General features: G+C 35.9%; 1 protein-coding gene across 5 annotated transcripts in view; it reads left to right on the top strand.

The window, feature by feature from the left end:
- SHLD2 (shieldin complex subunit 2) overlaps nucleotides 1-22,316 on the top strand; it is a 53,434-nt gene that overhangs the window by 20,076 nt on the left and 11,042 nt on the right. For 4 of the 5 annotated variants that reach the window (XM_027895939.1, XM_027895940.1, XM_027895938.1 and 1 more), the window contains 8 exons: nucleotides 6,907-9,433; nucleotides 10,525-10,632; nucleotides 11,418-11,612; nucleotides 12,452-12,586; nucleotides 14,667-14,873; nucleotides 15,742-15,976; nucleotides 17,655-17,770; nucleotides 18,375-18,815. In XM_027895939.1, the coding sequence (XP_027751740.1) occupies nucleotides 7,918-9,433; nucleotides 10,525-10,632; nucleotides 11,418-11,612; nucleotides 12,452-12,586; nucleotides 14,667-14,873; nucleotides 15,742-15,976; nucleotides 17,655-17,770; nucleotides 18,375-18,547 (2,685 nt within the window). In that variant the 5' untranslated portion in view covers nucleotides 6,907-7,917 and the 3' untranslated portion in view covers nucleotides 18,548-18,815. Of the gene's footprint in view, nucleotides 1-6,906; nucleotides 9,434-10,524; nucleotides 10,633-11,417; nucleotides 11,613-12,451; nucleotides 12,587-14,666; nucleotides 14,874-15,741; nucleotides 15,977-17,654; nucleotides 17,771-18,374; nucleotides 18,816-22,316 lie in introns of those variants that run through there. The other variant, XR_003572583.1, reaches the window with a different exon arrangement.

The raw sequence follows: 22,316 nt of genomic DNA on the forward strand, positions 1-22,316 counted from the left end.
AACTTATGAATTATGTGTTTCCAGCTCCCTGTGTCCCACAGTACAAAAGCACAAGCACAGTCCTACCTGCAGCTATTGTCCAAAACATTGACGATATCCCATTTTTGTCCAAGTAGTCAGCATCCAGTTTTTTGTTATAGAACTTTATCTTTTTTGAGTGAGGTTTTGTAAAGATGAGAAAATATTAGTAGTATCTTAGTATTTTAAATATTTTTTTTCCTGCCATATCACAGAAGCCACATAAAATATGGAGGAGTAAATTCTCTTTCCCAAGCCACTGAAGCAACTGGAATTGAGAGAGCAGCCTTTGGTTATGGCTCTGACCATGTGCTGTAACCAGATAATCTCAGTGATGTACGTAATTGTTGTGGAAGATGGATTCCAAAAAAACTCGTAAGATGAAATACCAGCTCACATCATTTGAACCTAAATAAGAATCCTTTTGTTTCAAATACACTGGATTTGTGCAGGAAGTTATTCTTGGTTGTTATTATCACAATGCTTGTTGCCCAGTATCACAGTGATGTTTTGGCATTTGTGTTATTAAGTCAAGCTGAAAGATACTTGCAGTTCTGGAAATAGATTTTACAGAAAACCATTCAATCAAAGCCCAGTGAATGGTTTTAGAGAAACTCAGTTTAGATAAAAGTTCAGTTTTCCTTGTTGATCAAAAAATTCAATTTAAGAAAACCAAAAAGACTTTTACAAGAAGCAAACAGATATATTTTTTTTTTCTTCTGATACTAAGAAATCAAATCTACAGAAGTTAATCCGATGGAAATAAGGCTATGATGATAATGTTAGTTTGACCAGTTGCCTGGCTTTCGTCTTAAGTCCTGTATTGTTTTATCAAACTCTTTTTATCAGAAGGATTCAATCCTAACATAGATTTTCATCAGTAATGATACCTGTGGATAATTTTCTGCAGACTTAATTGTTTTTCAAAAAAAGCGCCACCACTCTAATATTGTGAGGTTTTTTAATATCTTTCTTGACAGAAGATATAGCAGTTTAGTGCTTTAAATTGTTATCACAAGTAAGGCTGTGGGGAAGGAGTGTTCTGCAATAAAACGTGCATGACACGTCTGTGTATCTTTGACCTTTTACCTTTATCTTTCTTTCCGATTCTAAAGGTCACTGTTCTTTAGAACTTTTAACTTCTTTTGTTTTTGTAACATCCACTGTATGCTCATATCTCCTTAATTATATGTTTTTATGTGTTGCAAAACAAAAATCAATAAATAGCATTTACTTAAAAGGACATCTTGAAAGCCACAAAGGTAGTGGGGAAAGAATTACCAAGTTAATCACAAAAGCCTACTACCTTTACTCCTATTTTCAAACACAGTGATGATCTTCTCAGTGGCTGGATTAAAAATGTATTATCAGTGTTCATATTTTTGCATCATTTGGTTCCAAGAAAATAATCCTTTTAAATTAAAATGGCTGATGCAACTGTTCAATAGATGCCTCTGTATGATATAAGCTTATATTTACAGATAAATATTTACAGATTTATATGTCTTTGTTTCAGACCAAGGGAAGTTTTTTCCCTTTAGAGCACAACTTTAGAAACTCAGGCCTTGATCCTGCAGGCAAGTAGATACATATTAAATGTTAGCAATAGTAATGCTATTTGATTGCTTGCCTTCTTTTTTTAAATTATTTTAATAGTTTAGTAATAGTTATGAAGAGCAACTTGATGTTTCTTGCTTCTTAGTCAGTATTTTGATTTAACTTTTCTAACAGTGGCAAGTCTGTGGAATGTCTCAGAACACTGATTTTTGGTTGAAATTATCTACCTGCCACTGCAGGAGTATTTAGGAAGGTTTCTATTGCAATGCCCAAGTCATAGGTGTTTCGTATTTTAAAAAGCGTTTTGTTACTGAAAACACTGCAGATAAGGAAAAAATTTGGATACCTCTTGTTTTTTGGCTCCATATTGCTGAGTACAGGTTTTATGTATTATAAACCAACCATACCTGTCTTGAGGCCAAATGGTATTGCAGTCCTCTGGTATTAGCCAGTGAGAAGAACTAAATACTGAATGGATTAATATTGCTGCTACTCAATGTCAATAGTAAGTACTAATAGACAGTATTTTATGGCAAATAATAATCAAAGTACCTCATTTAGAAGTAACTTTATACTAATTACAGATACTGCTGTAGGCAAATGAAGGTTTATGATTTTCAAAACTTTTGACATGGACTAGCAGGAGTCTTGCTCTACCACCATGTCTGGTTGACAGCTGTCTCTGTGCACAGCATTCCAGAAACATGTTGTTACTGCACGATGTTATTAAACCAAATAACCATCTTGGTGTAAAATTACTTTTGGTTGAACCTGTCAGTTATAGATAGGACTACAGTCTTTGCCTGAAACCTTACATTGCAATTTAGATAAAAGGTTTTTGGTGATTGTTACAACCACCAAACATAGAATGACAAATAAGACTTTTAATTATGTATCCTGTCCACTTCCCCACTTGCCCACATGCCTGTGTACTTTCTCCCATGTGCATGTTCTCTTGGCTCCTTGTTAGGTCCCACTAGCCTGGTGTCATGCAATCCACTTCGATCTCCTTGAGCTGCCATTCACCTACACAGATAATTTTCTTTTAAGCCCATATGATATGTTTCTCACTGTTACATAGAATATAAATTTGCTTTGGCTACAAGTTGCTTATCTTGATTTCTTCCGTCAGTTTTTATTTTCCATTGAGTTCCTTTTAATACATATCCATTTGGACCAAGTTACCTATTGATTTGGTGGATAGGTGCTGTTGCTGGTGTATTGATTCACTTGCAGTGCCAGCAAGAGTTGTTGGCATAAAGATCATCCTTCTTTTCCTTGCACAAGTTGCAAGTGAACAGGGAGTGAGCTCATCGCTTCATCCCAGAGTTGTTTCAGTTTCTAAGTGTATGAAACTGTTACTACACTGCTTGCTGTTCTTCTGCCCTGAAGATGGCTATGAATAATTCAGTTTCTTCTGTTGTAAGGTTGATGAATCAATTCTTTAATTTTGTATACTACATGTAGGAAGAGTGTTAAATTGAATATGGGAATAAGGCAGGGGAAAGCTTACAGTAGAAGTTAAAATTTCAAATTTAAGGAATATCCTATTTTATGTATTTCTTACTGGGCCAGCTTTTCAGCAGGTAAAGGACAATGAAAATTCTGGAGAGTAAAGTAAGTTACACTTTTGCATTATATTGCTATAATCCTTTGTCTTCTGATGCATTGCTGTCTGTTATTTCTGTAATTTTATCTGCAGCTTGAATCTGTAGACAGATATAAAGAAACTGTTAACTGGAGGTGGAATTACTGTGGTTTACTTTGGGTGTATAGGGCTTAAGTGAAAGGGCTTGATGGAACTATTTGGTTGTAACTTTTCAAAGCAGGGATTTAGACAACTGGCCGCCATTAATATTCAGGAATGATAGGAAGCTGAAGCTGTGTCACACTCTTAAGTTACCTTGGCCTAATGCTTGGTGATCATCATGGTGAGTGAACACTATTAATGAATAATGAAATATGGAATAAAAGTAATGAATATTTCTGAGGTATTTTAGGGGTACTTCAAGGTCATGTATGTAGCATCACACAACATTTCTAGAGTAACCACTGGAAGAGGGTTTTTTAATCTATTTTTAATTTTTTTCCATGCAAATCACTAGGGATTAAGAATCTGTTAATAATGGTTCATTTAAAAAAAAACTTATAATTGAGAATTCCTGTCTTATTGTTTAGCTTGGAGGAAATACATTATGTAGCATATTGTATTTCTTGTAATAGGTATATTAAACTTCAGTTGCAGTGTCTTGCAAATGTAAAAGTTGCTGATGTAGTTACTGTTTTTTAATAGATCATTGACCCGTCAATCAGACTCTGACCATTTCAGAGATAAAAAACTAGGCTTTCATTGGCTATTAGGAATAGAGCAGCTTTCCACAAATTAGGAAATGGTGTAATAATTAACAGGTATAATGGATATGTGCATTCAGGTTTCAGTTGTATCTTTATGAGCTTTAGCTCCTGCTATCTTTAGTGTAGTTAACCCCCTATCTGCCCACAGATAATGTAACTACATTATAAAATGCTAATAGGATTGATAGGTTTTTTTGCTTATTTTTTCAAGATTTATAATGAATTGTTCCTTTAGACTTTTCATTTAAAACAAGGCACAGAACTTCATTAACAAAACTCATTAAAACAATAATAATTCTCTTCTAAAGCAGCACAGAAAAGGTTCTATGCACAATTTTTCAAACAGAGAATTTAGATAAGCTTTAATTTATTTTTCTTTTTGATTTACAGGCTTAAATGATTTTAGGTACTGACGTTTCCTATTACGGGAAGGAGTTTGGTATCTTTGACCTAAAAAGTCACTTGAAAATTGCCAGTGGAGATGATTTGGTAGTGGACTTATTATGTGAACCAGAAAATAGGCAGAGGTCACTTACCATTCCTAAGCTCTAAGTATTGTGAGAAAAATGTAAGATTTAGCTTTTGAAAATAAAAATTATATTTTAGTTGAAAAAGTTCATATTTAACATAAAGATTTAATTGCTTTGGTGCAGTAATAGAAAGGCTTGGGTTGGAAGGGATCTTAAAAATCATCCCTTTTCAACTCCCCTGTCTTGGACAGGGACACCTTTCACTAGGTCAGGTCACTCAGGGCCCCATCCAACCTGGCCTTGAATGTACTGGCACTGCAAAATATGAATAAAGAAAGCAAATCCTATGTTTAGAGAAGTTACAGAACTGGAAAGTTAAGGAAAACTTTCTGAATCTTTGTGTAATTTACTAATCTTTAAACATGACAAGAACCGAGAGAGCAGTGATACTTATAATGAGAGGCTGATAAATTACTATATAACTGGACTTTTGCCAAGATAGAGAAATTGTTTTTGTTTTAAAAAGTGTTTTCCTAATAAAGTATTGTTGACTTCTCAGTTAGCAAACATTTCATGTTTTGTATCCAATACTGTTACAGGTGTGTTCTTATATACCAGGTGTTTATTGAGAACATTTGTACGGAGGCTCACATCTTTAAATTCATCAGTCTACTAGAAGACTGGCATAGACTTCCTTCTGTTATAAATTCAGTTTAATGTATCTCGGGGAAATTCAGTTGCCTAATGATACCAGTTGTCCCTATATGTTTGTGGTAGTAGATTGTGGCAGTGTTCAGTTTATTTTGTTTTAGTACTGTAGCAAGTCACCACTTGCTATTAATACATCTTTTTCATGTCAGTTCTACCAAGGTATAAGGTGTGTTCATAAAAAAACCACTTGGATACTTGTCTAAAAAGAAAAGTATTTTCAAAGTACCCTTTAATATTAGTCGCAGATCGTAATGTGTGTTTATAAATGTAAATGTAAAAAGATGAGGCTTTTTGGATGAAAAAGCAGAAATTTTTCCATTGTATTTGGCAGTGTCATGCCTGCTGTAACTTGAGTCCTAATTACTGCAGTTGCAGTAGGAATTAGCAGGTTTAGATTATACTGTGAGACTGTGCCAAGATCTTCCAGGTCCTCAAAATGAAATCCTCGAGGGAAAAAGGTGTGATGGTCACAGTGGTTGTCTTTTTCAAGTATGCCAAAATAACAGCTTTGTTCATTTCAGACTCTGCATAAAGACTTTGAGTGTAATGTCTGTGTGTATCTATATATATACTGAGAAGAAGGTCCAGGGCTATTAGGATATGTTTACATTTTCATTTTATTGTTTTCATAATTTGGTAATGTTTTTGGTTAAAAATAGTATAGTAGTGCTTAGGAATTGAAAAAACAAATCTAGTTTTCCATGAGCTTATTATGGGGAGTAGACAGAATTACAAACAAAAAACCTAATGCTTATTATTTGATCCTTCAATGATTCTTCAAGTCTTAACTGGTTAATTAATGGTTCAACCCTGATTATAGGAAGAACATTCTTGAAATATGATACAGGATATCTCTGGAAGTAGAGTGAAGTACAGCTGCCTTTCTAGGATCTTCCTTTATACTGTACTACAAGTACTGAAACGGTAGGTTTAGCCCATGAAATATATAATTGTCTAAAAGCTTTCCTTTGTTACTCTTTTCTGGCTTTAAGCTATAAAGTGCAGAAATTTGCTCCAGTGTAGTATGTGAAGTACTGCATTTTATACACAAAGTAATCTAGGACACTTGACAGTTTTTTTAATTTTAATTCTGAGTACTTTACATTATGGCATCTTCAGCTCTAACTTTTCTATGACTACAAATCTCTGAAGGGTCTTGCAACTCCAGGTTGTAAGCTGGCCTCTAAACATACTGTTCTAATTATCACAAATTAGTACACAAGGTAATCACAAATGAAAAAGTTACCAGTAGACTTAGATATTTTTAAGTGGAAGTAATTATTTAATCTCATCACTTAGGTTACGCTTCTGAAGTTCATTTAAACTAATCAAAACATTTTCTGTTTGTCACAGATTTGTTACTGAACTTGTTTTTATGTCATGTGTTGGGTGGCCTCTTATCTGCAGAACTTACTGAGACACTTATTTGGGGGTTCAACCTCACTGTCACTTTGCTTTGGATACTCTGATGTTTTCCAAGTAGCATTCTTTTTTTAATGAGCATAAAACTGAGTGCAGATAGTTACTGTGTTTTGTACCTCCTTTGAATTTTGCCGTGTCTAATTTTAGTGGTTGTATATTGCTTTTCCAGTGACACCAATAATATACCAGAGATCAGTGTTCCAGGATGTTTACAGCTTTTCCATGTTACAGTGATCTTTGGGAATGTGCAGATTTATCGACCCCTAGTGGGGTTGTTGGGAAAATGGTTGCTAATTTAATAAGTGCTAAATGAAACATTTACATATTTTTGAATGCTGTGTTTGTTTCAATGCTCTTTTCCTTCTCTTTACAGCTGGATTAGCTCTCGAATTTTTTCTGGCATTCTCTACGTCTGCAGAATTGCCTATTGCAGCAACTTCTATTAGTAATAACACTCCCAAAACATGTAGCTAGACATCAGCATTTTAATGATAGCTTGTAGCTGTAATAATAACTTGTAGCTGTAGCTGCATATTTTAAAATTATATTTGTAATTCTATAGCAGAAATTAAAAAAAAAAAAAAAAAGAAGGTATTTTGGGCTATGTAAGGTGGGCTTATTTTAAAGTAGCTAGAAAAGCTACTTCTTGAGTTGTGTGATACTACTTAAATGAATTAAATTCTAAATCACCTGCTCAAGTCTCACTGACCTCTTAGTGCTCATTAAATAATTATAATTTATTAGTAATGGCCTGAAAGCTTCAGTTTCTTAAAACAATCACTTAATATAGTAGTTTCATGTTAAAACAGCCTGTAAAATATTGCATTTCTAGCAAACTTTAAATGGCTCTAGTGATTTTAATCATTTAGTTGAAACTGTAATTTTCTGGGAGATGAAATTATCTCCTAACTGTGCTGTAAAAGTTTCTTACAGGCATTTATTTCACATGAATTAAAATCAAGTGCTGAATAATGAATTCACATATGACTGTTTAATTAGCAATAATTAATGAAGATAAATAGCTCAATAATTAAACTTAATTTTAACTTCACCATAATAATGTGTTTCCAAGTGTCAGAATCAGAAACTAGGGAATACTGTAAATTTATTTTTCTATGCAAGTTTGGCACAAGAAATAAATATTAAATATTTTTAAAATAACTTCCATTGTTTTAGATTTGGTACATTTATTTTTATAGGCTTTAAGTAGTAAAGTAGTGTTTTTACCAGGTAAACTATGAAATAATACTCCTTTGAGTTTTAGGTATTTTTAAAGTTGTTAAGAGAAAGTAAAATTATTTTTTTTTTGCATTTGCTAATATTTATTATTGTGCTCATTGCATAAACTACATTATTTAAAGTCTGGCTTGCACAACAGTCAGAAATGTCAAAAAGACCTCAGATCCATGTTTTTGTGGGAGCACCCAGCATTCCAGGCCCCCTGGAGGTGTTAGAGCGCAGTAGTTCAGCACCTACTGCTGAGAAATGGAGAGAGCTGCACTATTTGTGTGACGCACGTGGTCTTTTTTCTGAAAAAGTCCAGGGTGCTGCTGACCCCTCAGTGTTCCAGGCAGGAAACTCCGCAGTCACAGCAGTTCCTACAGGGGATGGCAGCTCTCTGCAGCCTCAACAGGGCAGGGCAGTGGCAGCAGCAGAAGGTTTGACACCTCTTGTACCTGTGACAGTAAGTTGTACCAGCACACCTAAAGAGACCAAAAGTTTAACTTATTCTGATTGCCAGATATCTAAAGATAGATACACACCTGCAGATGTAACTCAGGCTGCAGATCAACACCTTCCACAGAAGTGTCCAGGATCAGCTGGGCAAGACAAATCATCCCATGGCTGCTGTTCAGACCTCACCAAGAGAAAAGCTGGTCATTCGGAAGTGAACGGCGCTGACATTTCCGAGTTGGTTGCCAGTACGAAGCAGATCAGCATAAATCTGTCTGTGGGACAGCAGTCAGGTCACAGAAGTGATCATCAGCAGCATCTAGATCAGTATCTGGATACGGTTTTCCAAAAACGTCAAGAGTCAAAACCAAAAGAACCAAAGGATTGTTCAGACTTGGCAGTGTCAACAGATACTGAATTTCGCAGTGTAGTGACATCAAGTCAGATGGTTGTTCTTGCACAGGAGCGGAATGAGATGCTGGGAAGAATCATAAATCTGTCAGAAACAGAAGCAGGCAAAAAAGCTGAAGAAAGGCAGTATGATCACTTCCAGTTTGATTCTGGTGTTGGAACGTGTACTAACGTGGCTGAAAATGAATGTAAGGAAGAGTATGCAAGTTCTCTTGATCTTTTCAGTTCTGAGGATGATGGGGAAAACATTTGTTTTGAAGCTACAAAACAAGAAGGAAGTGCTCAGGAAAACACAGGGAAGTTACAAGAAATTGAAGCTCCTTCTGAGCGCTTGGTAAATGAAATCCATATTGAACCACTGAGCTCTGGAATATTGTGCTCTCAAGTAGAAAGTTCTTCTCACAAGAACTCTTCTAAAAGACCCCGCAAGTGTGAAGATTCCTTTCCTCTTTTTCACTCAGCATTTAAAAGGCAGCTGGTATCCAAGAGAGCTAAACTGAATTCTTCTCCACCTGGTCCTGGGACTAGAGTGGATCAAGAGAGGATGACAGACTTCAAGAAACTTCAGAAGAAACTATCACTACTTAAGAATTGCTGCTGCAAAAATCAAAAGTACAATGTTTTGGTCACAGTAGTACATCCTTGTCATATCAAAGAAATACAAGTAAAGACTAGACCAAAATCTTCATGTAAAGTTCCTGTAGCAACAATTGTTGTTATTGACCAGTCAGAAACTGAGAGAAAGGTGGTGCTGTGGCGTGGTGCTGCATTTTGGTCCCTCACTGTGTTTCCTGGAGATGTTGTACTGCTTACAGGTGAGAATTCCTTTACTTGCCTTTTTAAAATGTGGGTCTTTCAAAAGGCCTGTTTAAAGCACAAGAATATGAAACAAGTAATTTGGAACTATGGCTGAGGATTTGTGAATATCTGTCTTACATCACTTGCATTGTTCAACATCACTTTGAGTTCTCAGTCATCCTACCAGTGGAACACTGACTGTCCCATAGAGGGACTTCTTTGTAATTCTCTGCTGTTGGACCAGCAGGTAAAACAAAAAAACTGTGATGTGGAGTTCAGTCTCAGGATGAGAACTATTCTTCCTCCTGTCAAGGACTTTGTAACATAGCACTAGCATCTTGACGTGGATCATGTTGTGAATTGGTAGCCAGCATAGACTGCAGAAATACAAAATGCTGTTCGTAGTTTACCTCTTTCATAACATGAAATTCATAATGAAGATTCCTCTTGATAAATCCTTTGTGCTCCTTAATACCTAACAGGAGCAAAACCCTCTCTGCAAGAGAACACATCTCTTGAGCAAATGCAGTACTGCAGAAACAATATTGCACCTAATTTGGGGCTGGAGTGGCCCAGAACTTGTTAGTGATCTGGCCATTTAGGTTTGGCTATATGCAAAAATGTTACACAATATAAAATTGTTTGAATACTTCTACAGTTTAAGATGCCTATTTCTCATTGTTAAGAGCTCTTTAAGTGCTCAAAGGTAGGTGCAAAGGTAGATATTTTAAAGAAACTGAAGACATTCTGCTTAGACATTCCTATTGCAAAATATATCAAAAGTGTTTCTGGGTAAGCCTAGTACTTTACTACTCATTCTGAAATGTTGTACAATAATAATTTGTCCAATATGTCCACCCGCTTCACTTAAACAGTGCCTGCTAGGAGGCTAATGAATTTAAGAATTACATCAAACTAATGAGAAAATTTTATTCGTTCATTGTAAATGATGTTGATAGATTATAAAAAAAAATCCCTGTGTTTCCAAGTGATCTCTTTCAAACTGTCTTTCACAGCTGTATGTATGACGGTTCTGTGATCAAGAAAAATACTATCTACTTCAATATTGTTGAATGATGAGCTGATAAGATTGTTTTTTTTATTGCAGATATAACAATGTATGAGAACCTTTGGTGTGGAGAAATCATGCTTCAGTCTACATTTACCAGTCGGTTACTGAATCTGGGGAACTGCTCAGCTCTCAATCCAGAAGAATGTAAGATGATAGTGCATAAGTTCAAAATTGCAGTAAAATAGCTATTTAAAGTATTCCATTTTGTTGGCAATGCCTCACACATGGGATAGAATGGAAATAATGTGCAACTTAGAGGTACAAAACACTATAGAAAAGTATGACAGGGACACTTGTGGACAAGATGTGGACATAATGACAGCAGACAGGCATGTGGAGTTTATGGTAAAGTTTGATAGTTACCACTCAAAACTCTGAAAAATTGAGTTCCGAGAGTTTAGTTTAAGAAAGAGCAGTTATCCCAGGACTCGACCATTTAATGTCTGAAATTACACAAGGATTAAAATTTTTGCAGAAACATCAGAGGTTTAAAGAGTAAGTAGATCCATCCAGGGAAAGTAATTCATTGTAGGAGACTAAGGAGAAAATACAGTGGAAGTACCACCATGATTGCATTGTTCTTACTGTCTTTGTGATGTCCATTGTTACCAGCTGTTTAAGGCAGAGTCTGAGGTAAATGGTCAAGAACAGCTGTTCTTCTTACCAAGCTATGAGACAGATTTCTTTGCTATGTTTAGTGTGATTTAAAGTATTGTACTTATCTTAACTTTGGGATGTTATCAAGGGGAGGCAGAAGAAGTACAGCTTAATTTCAGATTGTGTTACACATCTCAAGGATTTCTTGCCCTAACATTGTTCTGAAACAGTTTTGACTTTGTGAGTGTAAATATGTTCCAAGCAGTAGGTTTTATACTTCTAAACATAAAGAATAGTATATAATTTTGCCTTTTTTTTTTTTTCCATATAAGTTTATCCTGTAGTGGATTGTGGTGTTCTCTGTGGCTTATTGGCATACATATCATCAGAATTTCCTCACTTCAGAGACATTCCACAGAGACAAGTCCAGAGACTGGACAGTGTTCAGTATATGCAGCTAGATCAGCTCCAGCCAAATACATTGGTGCACTCAGTCCTGAAAATTATCGACATTGCTATATTAACAGGTAAGTTCATGCACTGGACTTCAACTTCTGCATTAGGTTAAACTTAAATAGTAATTTTGCAAGGCAGAATGTTCTCAGTGCTTGACTTCAAGCTTTGCACGTAAATTTGATCACGTTGCTCTATCAGCTTGTATTAGTAAGATTCAAACTTTTACCCACACTGTCAATATCATATTTATTCATTATAAATGGAGAATTTTGAAGATAGAAATCTTCATAATTTGCTGTAGTATGTAAATCTCAGAACTGTTGGATATTTAATGCAAGAGGTCTTGTTGAAAAATTGTTTTTTAATTAAAAATACTGTAGTTTTCGTGTGGAACTAAGACAGGCAGTATCCTGGGTAAGAGTCACGTAGAGATCTTAATTGTTTCAATTTATATGTTCTGTTAGTAATACTTGTAATGTGCCTTGTACATGACTATGGTTTTCTTTTATGTGAAAACTTCTAGAGAAGTGTTTCTTTCAGTGTATTCCACAGAAGTTACAGGAACCTTAACTTGCGATTATGACAGTCAGTTACTGAGAGATTGAGCAAAATTTGCTTCTACTCAGGTGGGAGCTGAAAGATGCTCAGATGTCTGCTGTTTCAAAGGGAGGTGTCCAGTTGCTGAATATTTAGGTGGATAAAAGTAAAATCATCTACTTTATGCACTCCTTCAGACTAGATTCATGTTGCTGAAGAAATCAGACTGTTTTCTGTCCTGAAGAAATTGTAGGTGTATTCTTCTTTCCTTAAAACTGTAAAATAGGATAGCAACGTGATTTCACCTTAATACTGGGGTTTATGTACTTCATGCTTTTTACTGTAGAAGTAATGTAATTTCATTTTTTTTCAGAATCTGTGTATAGCTACAAAGGTGGCAGCCAAAGAAAAATTATTCTAACAGTAGAGCAGAACAGAGATCAACATTACAGGATGGTTCTGTGGGGAGCTGGGGCTGCCTGGTGCCCTCAGCTTCAAAGGAAAAAAGGTAAAGTCCTTGTACCTGTTGGTTGCTGTAGAAGGATTTTTGTGATGCTGTTAATATCTTTAAAATGTTCAGCTGGTAACATTTACTATTTAACCTTTAAATACTTCCCTTGCAAGGGTAACATATTTGATAGCAATTCTAGCATGTTTCCTGTTTAGAAGCAGTGCCATCAGCAGCAGAATTTGAATGCACTACTTACCTTAGAAGACTGAGAAGACATAAATATTTAAAAACTTGAACCTAGATAACTAGGCACTAGTGCATCTTGTATCTAACTATTAAAACCCATTAGTGTTAACTATTTATTACCAGTTTTGCTGGGTCTTCCTTATCATTGTCAAGTTTAGCATGAAATGCTGTGACTGACTGAAACCATCTCTTGCAATAATTATGTAGCTTGTGTTTCAGCAGTGACTGACTATTATCAAATTTAGACTTTTTCCTGGCTTTGTTCTTTAAAAATAAGTGAAAGTAGGTTTTTGTTAAATGGATAACTTCAGTTTATACTTCTGATCAATGAATACACTTAGGAAGTAAATGGTGTATTACTTGAAATGCTGAATATGTCTGCCTAAAAAGCCAGTTTTTGTACAGTACAAGATAAAATCCGTGAAGGTTAAACAACTTCATAGTGAATCTTTACCTGTTAAATTCTGACACTGAATTCTACCAGTTCCACTTCAATTTATAAGTAATCTCCATTCCTGGAAATCGTTTTAACTGCAAGACCTAACCTTTTAAACTACTTGAAGAAAATGGTGCAATTCAAGCAGTAACTTTTCTGTGTAATGCCTACATGGCTCTTATTTTTGTGCATGCTTGAGTGTTAGCAGGTGTATACTGTTTGTTAGGTGCTTAGAAATTTTACAGAATTTAGTCATCCAGAATATTACTTTTAAAAATATAGAATTTAATGGGTTTTTTTTAGCTGCAAAAAGAGGATACCAAAGGTAATTTATTAGACACAACAATATATCATTCTCTGATGCTTAAAATGGAAAAGTATAACACGTAGATCTCTGTAGTATTGTGTTTCTAAACCTTGTGTCTTCTTCTCCAGCTCTGTGCATCTGTCAGCTGGCATTTTTATGATTAAATGATTATCTGAAATTCAAGATAAGGGTGATTTCTCAATTGTTCAAATACTTAATTGTGTACAAGCCATGAACATTCAATTCCAGTAAGATAGCCAAAAAGATAAATTCACAGGATACTAAAGCATACACAATACAGCAGCTAAACAGTGTGAGTGGGCTACAGGAAAATCTCAATGTCCACAAAGTCCTTGGTAGGAATTGTACCAGAGCTCTGCTGTGTGTTTACTGGTTGTATGAGCAGATTAGAAACTGCTTAGTCTTAGAGAGGAAAGTATGGAGACTTGTAATTTTTCTGTTGTCTCCAGGGTTAAAGTGTGTAAGACTATATAGTTCTAGAGCATCTGAATATCATTTATTTTTCATCTCTTGCTAAAAATTGGTTTGGACTTCCAGTGCACGGTCATCAGACATTCAGTTCATGATTTACACTCACCTGGTTTAGATTGCTGAAAAATAAAGATGTATTTCATTAAATGCATTTCTGTAAACTTAATGAATTTTAGCTTACATTTCTGATAAATTTTTAATCAGCAGGGTGATGTTGAAGATCTCAGTAATAGTTTGATTAGGGTATCAGCCAAATCTTGTTCCCTACTTAGACTCTGTCCCCTATTTCCATATATCCCCTCTTGCCAAGTGTCTGTTTGTTTCCTCCTGTTTAGATTTTCCCTTGGTGTTGCTGTAACGTTACTACCTGAACCATCCTTTTGGCTGGAGCATTCTCAGTTCTGGGGGGGGCTGCAGGATCTCTAGTCAGAGATGAGGTGCATGAAACTAGATGGATGCTTAGACAGGGTTTTTTTTGAGTGTGAAACAGTGCATCTGACAGCACATTTTTCGTGAGCTTGCAGTTTTAGCACATTACCACCAAAAATCAGACTCTAATCCAGAATAGCAAAATGCTAAAACTTGACCTTGACCTGCTTTAAATTACCCACAGTATAAGAAAATAAACTCTTCTGTTTGCCTTTTTTGTTCAATAGATCACCTATGGGACTTCAAATACCTTCTGGTCCAACGTAGTTCTGTCTCAGGTGACTTGGAACTGCACACAACTCCATGGTCATCCTGTGAGTGCTTGTTTGATGATGACAAAAGGGCAATTGAATTTAAAGAGAAGTTTCAGAAAAGCCAGACATCCCTCATGCAGTTGACAAAGCTCTCTGCGCACTTGGAGGAAAAATGCTCAGGTAAGTGTTATCTGTAGTTCTGTAATGTCTGTTGTGCAATGCATAACTAAGCAAAATAGATGCTCTGCTGGTGAAGTAAAATGCTTATGTTTTAAGGTAGCAGAGGTTTGGGAGTCTGAATTTATTCTGGAGGCTGCTGCTCGCCACTCAAACAAACTGATGCAGCCTCTCATGAGCCCAGGGGTGAGAGAGGTGGGGTGTGTGGTACCATGCAAAGACAGCTTTGGAACATAGGGAGAAATGCTGACTTCAGTTATGCACACCAACCAGCCTTGTAATGATGTGATTAATTGCTGAAAGTTTGTCAAATAGTATATCTCCAAAACTGGAAATCTCTAAATCAAGAATAAAATAGTTGCTGCTATTGAAAAGTTCTTACAAAAGAACAAAGAAAACATTTTACGCAGTCACTGCCTCCCAGATAAACCTGAAAGATTGCTAGGTTGGTGTTAAATTCTGGGAAGTAACTAAAGTTGGTGTTGCAGCATTTAACTCTGGTTTATGTTAAAATAATGGAAAGCTAAGTTGTTAAAGCTGTGCTTTTCAGTGTCTCTGAATTAGTGGAAAGAAAATCACTTGGAAATTACCTGCACAATTTTGTTGTCTTATTCAGGCACTTCTGTAGAGGCATCTACTTCAATACTATCTGAAAATGTAGTAGATTTATACATTTTAAAATAATATTTAACCACGTTGATTTTTCCCTGCATAAAATATATCTAAAAATATGAGCAGGTGTTACTAAAGGGAAAAAAAGGAATAAAGTTTTATTGATAGTGATGTTGGTTTTGAATCAGCTGCAGCCCTTGTTTTTGCTTTCAGTTATAAATAAAACTGAATTCATATTTGATTGAACTTGTTTTTGCAGGAGTGATTCAAGTGAAAGCCCATATCTTAGAACTGAAGTTTACCATTTCAACTGGTCGGTACAAGCAACTCATCTTCTCTGCTGACACTTCACTGGAGTGTGTTTTGGCTTCTCTGCCTATGATTACATATTCAGGTTGTGCCAAATGTGGTTTGGAACTGCAGGCAGATGAGAACATGATCTACAAGCAATGTATTAGATGTTTGCCATACAACAAAGTAAAAACATTCTACAGGTAAGCCAAATAAAGCTAAAATACTATTTACTATTAGGGAAGTAAACTGCAACTTTCTCCATTTAAAGTTCCCCTATATGTAAAATTCTTTATTTAAGGTATGGTAAGCAATCCTTGTATTTCTAAGTGAAAGTGAATGTTCAAGGAGTTTTTACTGAATTGCTGTATTATATTCCCATTATTTGTATGTGATATTCTTAGTTTAAGTTGTAACCTTTTAATTTCTTTGAATACCATGTCATACAGAAAAGATGTTTACACAGTACTGTGTCAGATAAAGCTAAGATGGAGTAGAAGCTTGAGGATCAAATGGAAAACTTAAGAGTTTTGTTCAAGCCTGAGTTTGAAATTGTGTGAATGCAGAACCATATTTTTAAACTGAATTACCAGTTTTAGCCTTGCAGAAATAACATTGATAAATGTTTTCAGTCAACATTCTCAGACAGCAGAAATACTAAGTTATCACCAGATGGCACTGTGAGACACTTATATTCACACTTAGAGAAAATAAACTAAGCGGATCCAGTTGATGTAGGAACATTGTTATTAACTAATTGTTCAATTTTTAAATTTATCTTGGGCTTTCAGAATGTATCATAGTGACTTGAAAGATGTGTAGCTGGAGAATGGTAATTGAGACAGTCATGGATATATTAGAATTGTAGAATATGTAAATTTTCTGTCTAAATTCTTTCTCAAATTCTTTCTAAACTCTTCCATAGTGAGTTTAATGAACTATTGGCTTAAATACTAATATCCTCTTTATCAAACAAGGGAATTAGTATTTTGCCTCTAAGCAAAATAGTCTTGCATCTTTAAGTTTATATGCTACTTGTTTTCCTATGAGGGAGGATTAAGTGTGAAGAGGGTTTTTTTCTTAACTGAAAAGGTTCCTCCAGACTTTCATAAGATTATAATCTCTCAGTGGTCCTGAAGGACCTCAATTTGCTTCTTCACAAAAGGTGGTAGAAAAATGATAGATTTCTGGTGTTTGTACTCTCAGCATGTGAACACGTCTTGTGGAACTTACATGCCCAGCTTTTTCAGAGAAAAGCCTGTTACACTGAAATTTTGCTCTTAGCAAAGATTAGATTAGTAAGAATGCAGTGGTTTGTGAAAGCATTTGGTATTTGTTACAGTACAAGAAATGTGCCTTGGTATGATGTGGCTATAAAGTGATGTATTAAGACAGATAATATTGGGTGATGTTGATACAGATGATACAATTCCAAGTGATCCACCTAAGCTCATTTCTCTACTTTGCATTTCAATATGTTATGTACCCATTATATATTTGTAGGTACACAAACTTAGGTATTAACCTTTATACTTAAAGTTCAGAGCCATAAATAACACTAATTTCATAACAGTGCACTTCTCATTGTCTTTCAGGGAAGACAAGTCATAAAGCATTTTTTTCAGCAGTTGTCTGAAAGTAAGGGTTAGTTTAGAAGTTATTTTAACTTTGAGTAGTAAATTCAGTATATACACCTCAAAGTGATTCATTCCAGTGATACAGATTTGACAGATGAGTGCACAGAGATTTTCTTATTTTTCTAGTTCTTGGTATTATGTTGCAGAGTAATATTAAATTGTCTTACTTTCAGAAATTTTGCTTCAATAAAAAAATTAAAAGCGTAGCAGGTATCTTTCAAGAGACTTTTGTTTTCTGGTCTAGACCTGCCTTGATGACAGTAGAAGATGAAGGATATGAAATTTATGTTCATGTCGTGTCTGAGCTGATGGAAAAAATCTTCCTCAATATTCCTGCAGACTGGCTGAACAGATTAGTAGGTACTGTTTCATGAATTATTTATGATAGAAACTGGCTGCAAAGTTGCCATTGGAAACAAAATTTTTAATTACTGACAGTTATAAAAAAAACAACAACAACAAAAACACACAAAAAAACCCAACCAACATCAGAGAATATTTCAGTTGCTGTCTGAACAAGTCAGAAGTTCAGAACAGAGGTGGCAGCTACAAGAGGCGAGATGGTGTGAACATTTATTGTATAACGAAATAGTTGTAATTATATAGCTAAATATTCATTAACTACATTGATTCCTTATAGGCAAAATAGAATCTCTTAGCAGATTTTATAAATAGCTGACATGCTTTCATGATGTGAAACACTGAGAAGTGGCTCAGACAAGCTTCACTTGATACATCCTGTTTGACCTGAGAGGTGTTTTACGTGATTCACTCGTGTTAGCAGTTTGATGAGAAACAGGCTCAGCTCATTGTTTTAAAAACATAATTAAAAATAAAAGCTGATTTTTTATTCAGATGTTGAACTGCATTTCCAGTGATTCGGTGGAGCTTTTGTGGAGGTAGAACTTGAATGATGGGTGCTGTTGTGAAAATCAAGTGTAAATTGAATTGCTGTCTCTTGCAGTGCCCCCCTCAGATATAACCTACGGCGCAGTAGTAGCAGATCTGTGTCACTCACTGCTGACGGATACAGAAGCATCCTATTTGTTGGAAATCAGGAGCCATTTTGTGCTAGATGAGAACAGCTACCCTTTGCAAAAGGATTTCCATCTGCTAAACTTTCATCTTGATCTCTGAAGTATTGACCTCTGCAGTAACTGAGTAACAAAGACCATAAGAACACACAGAGGGTAAGCAGAAGAAAAATGAGTTAAGTGAAAGAAGCAAATATCTTAAAAAAATCACAATAAAGGACTTTAACCTTAACTTATGAAAAATAGCAAAACCACCTAAAGGACTGATATGGAAAATGTGCTAATAGTATATACTGCTGTTGTAATACTGATGAATTGTTACAGAGTATATTTTTTTAACCTGTATTTTTATCTTAATAAACTCTTCCTGGTTATCTGTTTGCCTTTTTCTCCTCAGAAAAGTTCACTACAACTGAGAGAAGGAATTTTCCTCACATCTGGCAGATTAGAGGACGACAGACAGAATTCAGTGATATTTTAGTTATAAGATTTTTGTTTGTCTGATTCTGTATGCTGTCTGTAACTTCGTTATGTTTTTTGGTTTGAGGTTGTGGTTGTTTGCTTTCTAACAGCAGAACTTTTGCCATTTATCCTCAGCAGAACTGTCTCACTGAGTCATAACTTTGTGTATCTAGGAATTATTGCACTATTTTTTTAACTGTCTAAGACCTCTTCATCTGGGGTATTCTTTCATGGACCACTTAAATTATTTAATTGTTGTAGTATTCATCCAGCAGAAGCAGACAAATTTAATCACCTCAGTCAATTTACTCACGTTAACACTGGTCTGCAAAGTTTTCTCACAATTTGATCAGGTTTAGAAATGAATTTAATTTTTTTTAAAGACTTAGTGTATCTGATGTTGATTTTTATTAGTAAAAGATTGAGTAAATGATGACTGTGCTTGGCTTCATAAAGTAACAGACCGACTGTTACTCTGTGAAAGTGATTAAATACATAGATCAGTATTTTTCTCTGATATAAATATCTTTCTCTGATATAACTTGTGCCTCCTGAAGAGGCTGGTATAAGCTGGAGGATGTGAATCGTATTTGCTGTCTGTCTAGATCCTTGCAGATCTTTACTTTTACTGTTCTTCTTCAGGAAACCAGTTCCAGCTATGCTCTGGCTTCAAGCACAGAACTGTTCTCAAAACTGAATTTGTTCAAGCTGTTAAATATATTGTAATGTAAGTAAAGTGACTTTTGAACAGCTTTCTTGTGCTGTTTTTTGGAAGTGACTGCTTAGAATTAAATAACCATGTTTCTTGGTGCTAGTTTGGATTCTGTTGTATCTCATGTGAAAGCAGGTTGGAACTGCCAAGGTTTTAATATTGATTAGAGCTGCGTGGAAGTCATCTATTTTCTTATGCACCAGTAAAGGGAAAAGTAGTGATGTTTCTGATCAGTCTGGCAGCAAGAGAGAAGAATCCTAAGGATTATAAGGTGACTTTGAAGAAACGAATTCTCAGCTGAATTTTCACAAGGTCACTTACATTAATTCGGTGTTTCTCTACTTGTTTACTAAACAAGTTTGTTTGTTGGTCAAACAGGCTTGTGTGGTTCTGCTTTTCATAGCAAACTTAGTCTTCTGGTTTAAGCCCTAACCATCTTGTGATAAAATAACCCTCAGCTCTGGGGTCCTCAGCACAGGAAGGACATGGACCTGTTGCAGTGAGTCCAGAGGAGGCCATGGAGACGAGTGGAGGGATAGTATGAGGAAAGACTGAGAGCTGGGGTTTTTCAGCCTGGAGAAGTACCTAAAGAGGCCCTGTAGGAAAGCTATAGGGGACTTTTTACAAGGACATGGAGGGGTAGGTCAAGGGGGAATGGCTGAAAGAGGGTAGGTTTGTCTTAGATACAAGGAAGAAATTGTTCCTTATGAGGGTGGTGAGGCACTGAAATAGGTTGCCTAAAGAGCTTGTGCCCTGTCCCTGGAGGTGTTCAAGGTCAGGCTGGATGAGACTTGGAGCAACCTGGTCTAGTGGAAGGTGTTCCTGCCCATGTTGGGCAGATTTGAATGAGATGATCTTAAAGGTCCCTTCCAACCCAAACTACGATTCTGTTTTGGTCTGTCTCTGGAACAACCTCTGCCAGGCCTATCAACAAGCATAGAAATGGTGATCTTATGCCAGGAAAATCAATTTTCCTCTGTGCCAAGATACCCAAGACTAATATAAGACAGAGAGCACAGTGATACCAAAACTATGCTCAACACTAGCACCACTGGTGTGCAAAGGACAGGACAAAAATCTCCAGAGGAAACTGGGTAGCTCCCTATACAAAGGAAGCTGTGCAGAGTCTCAGAAGAGGAATGATAGTTTCCACAATGTCATGCCTGGGGCAACAGACAAACCATTCACAGAAGACAGTTATGTTCTCAATTGATGATCAAGAAGGAAAACTTAATTCTGCTCCTGTTAATAAACTGTGCTAAAGATAAAATGGAAAAATCTCCACTTTGTAAAATGAGAATTCAAAAGAATTGCAATGATTGAATTTCACTTCAATGTAAAAGCACTTTTTATCTTTAATGCCATGTGACTTGGCATAAAAATAAGTTGACATTGTCCTAATCCATCACCTTGGGGAAAATTCTAAATATCTGTGCCTTTTATACCTTATTCTAGTTAGGCTTACATAGTAGCATCTGGTTCTAAAATGTGGATTTCTTAATGCCAGGGAAAAGTATGTTTAAGGGAAGAGCAGTGTCAGTATTTTGATGCAATTAAGGTGTTATTATGCTGATCCTATCTGAGTGAAGACATTGCACGAGCATTTTGAGTTTAGGCTCTTGAGAAGCAGTCATCAATTGAATTAGAAAAACCCTAAAGATTGTTTTATATCCTGTCAGTGTGTGGTCTCAGCAGGTTGATTTGATGACTTGGGGCAATAAGTCATGCCCTCTGGATTGCTGAACTCTATGTGGGTAACTACCAAGTTCCACCTACTGGGCTTAGCTCTCTCCAGCTGATGAGGACCCAACTGCCTCATTCTCTTCTCACAGTTTTGCAGATCACCCCTCTGACTGGTGTATAACAGCATTCTTTCTTGAAATCAAAGTTGCAAACGTGATGCCATAGTTTGGTTCCTATCTTCACTTTAATAATTCTGTATAAAAGTTGTAGGTGCTGCTGCCTTGTGTTCACTACTCCTGACTTTTCTCTGTACCTTTCAAAGAGAAAGTCACTTTGCTTTCTGTACCTGGCACAGATATTTCTTCTGAAGGAGCTCTCCAATGCTTTATCACCTGTGGTGCATCTTTCTGCCCTTGAGTTTCATCAAGCTGCTGCTTTTAGAATGTACAGTTATATTAGGAGCAAGTAATTTTCAAACATGGTCTCTCATTTCCTCGCATAGAGGAAGGATAGATTAGTGCAGATGGCAGTGATCATTAGGCTTCCTAAAAGAATAATATAGGCATAATTTTAATTGGGAGAAGCAGGTAAGAGTGATCCAAAAAGGATTATAAATAAATACTCTACCTGGGAGGTGGTAGGGCTTCTCCAGGATTCTGTTCTCTAGAACAAGAGTGTAACCATTATTCGTGTTTGTTCTAAAATGGTGATAAATTGCTGCTCACTGTCATCTGATGGGGTTGTACTTTGATGAAGTTACATGCTAGATTTATTGCAGAGCTTTAGAAATTCCTGTATTTGTCAATAGTATTGGGAAACACCTGAGGAGGCTGTCACATTTTCTATGATCTTGCATGTATTTCTTGTGTTTCTCGGATGGGGTTTTCTGTGCTATGCATCTTTGTAAAAATTGAACTTTTTTTAGAGGAAAGATACTTCTGGTAGGCACTGAGCAGTCTTGTAATCATTCCTCTTCATCTCAGTTTAAGTCTCAAGCACAGGATCAGATGGATGC

Source organism: Empidonax traillii, unplaced genomic scaffold, assembly GCF_003031625.1.
Source record: "Empidonax traillii isolate 1590-97213 ecotype Southwest subspecies unplaced genomic scaffold, ASM303162v1 scaffold475:size860808, whole genome shotgun sequence".
In the NCBI taxonomy this organism is placed as follows: Eukaryota; Metazoa; Chordata; class Aves; order Passeriformes; family Tyrannidae; genus Empidonax; species Empidonax traillii.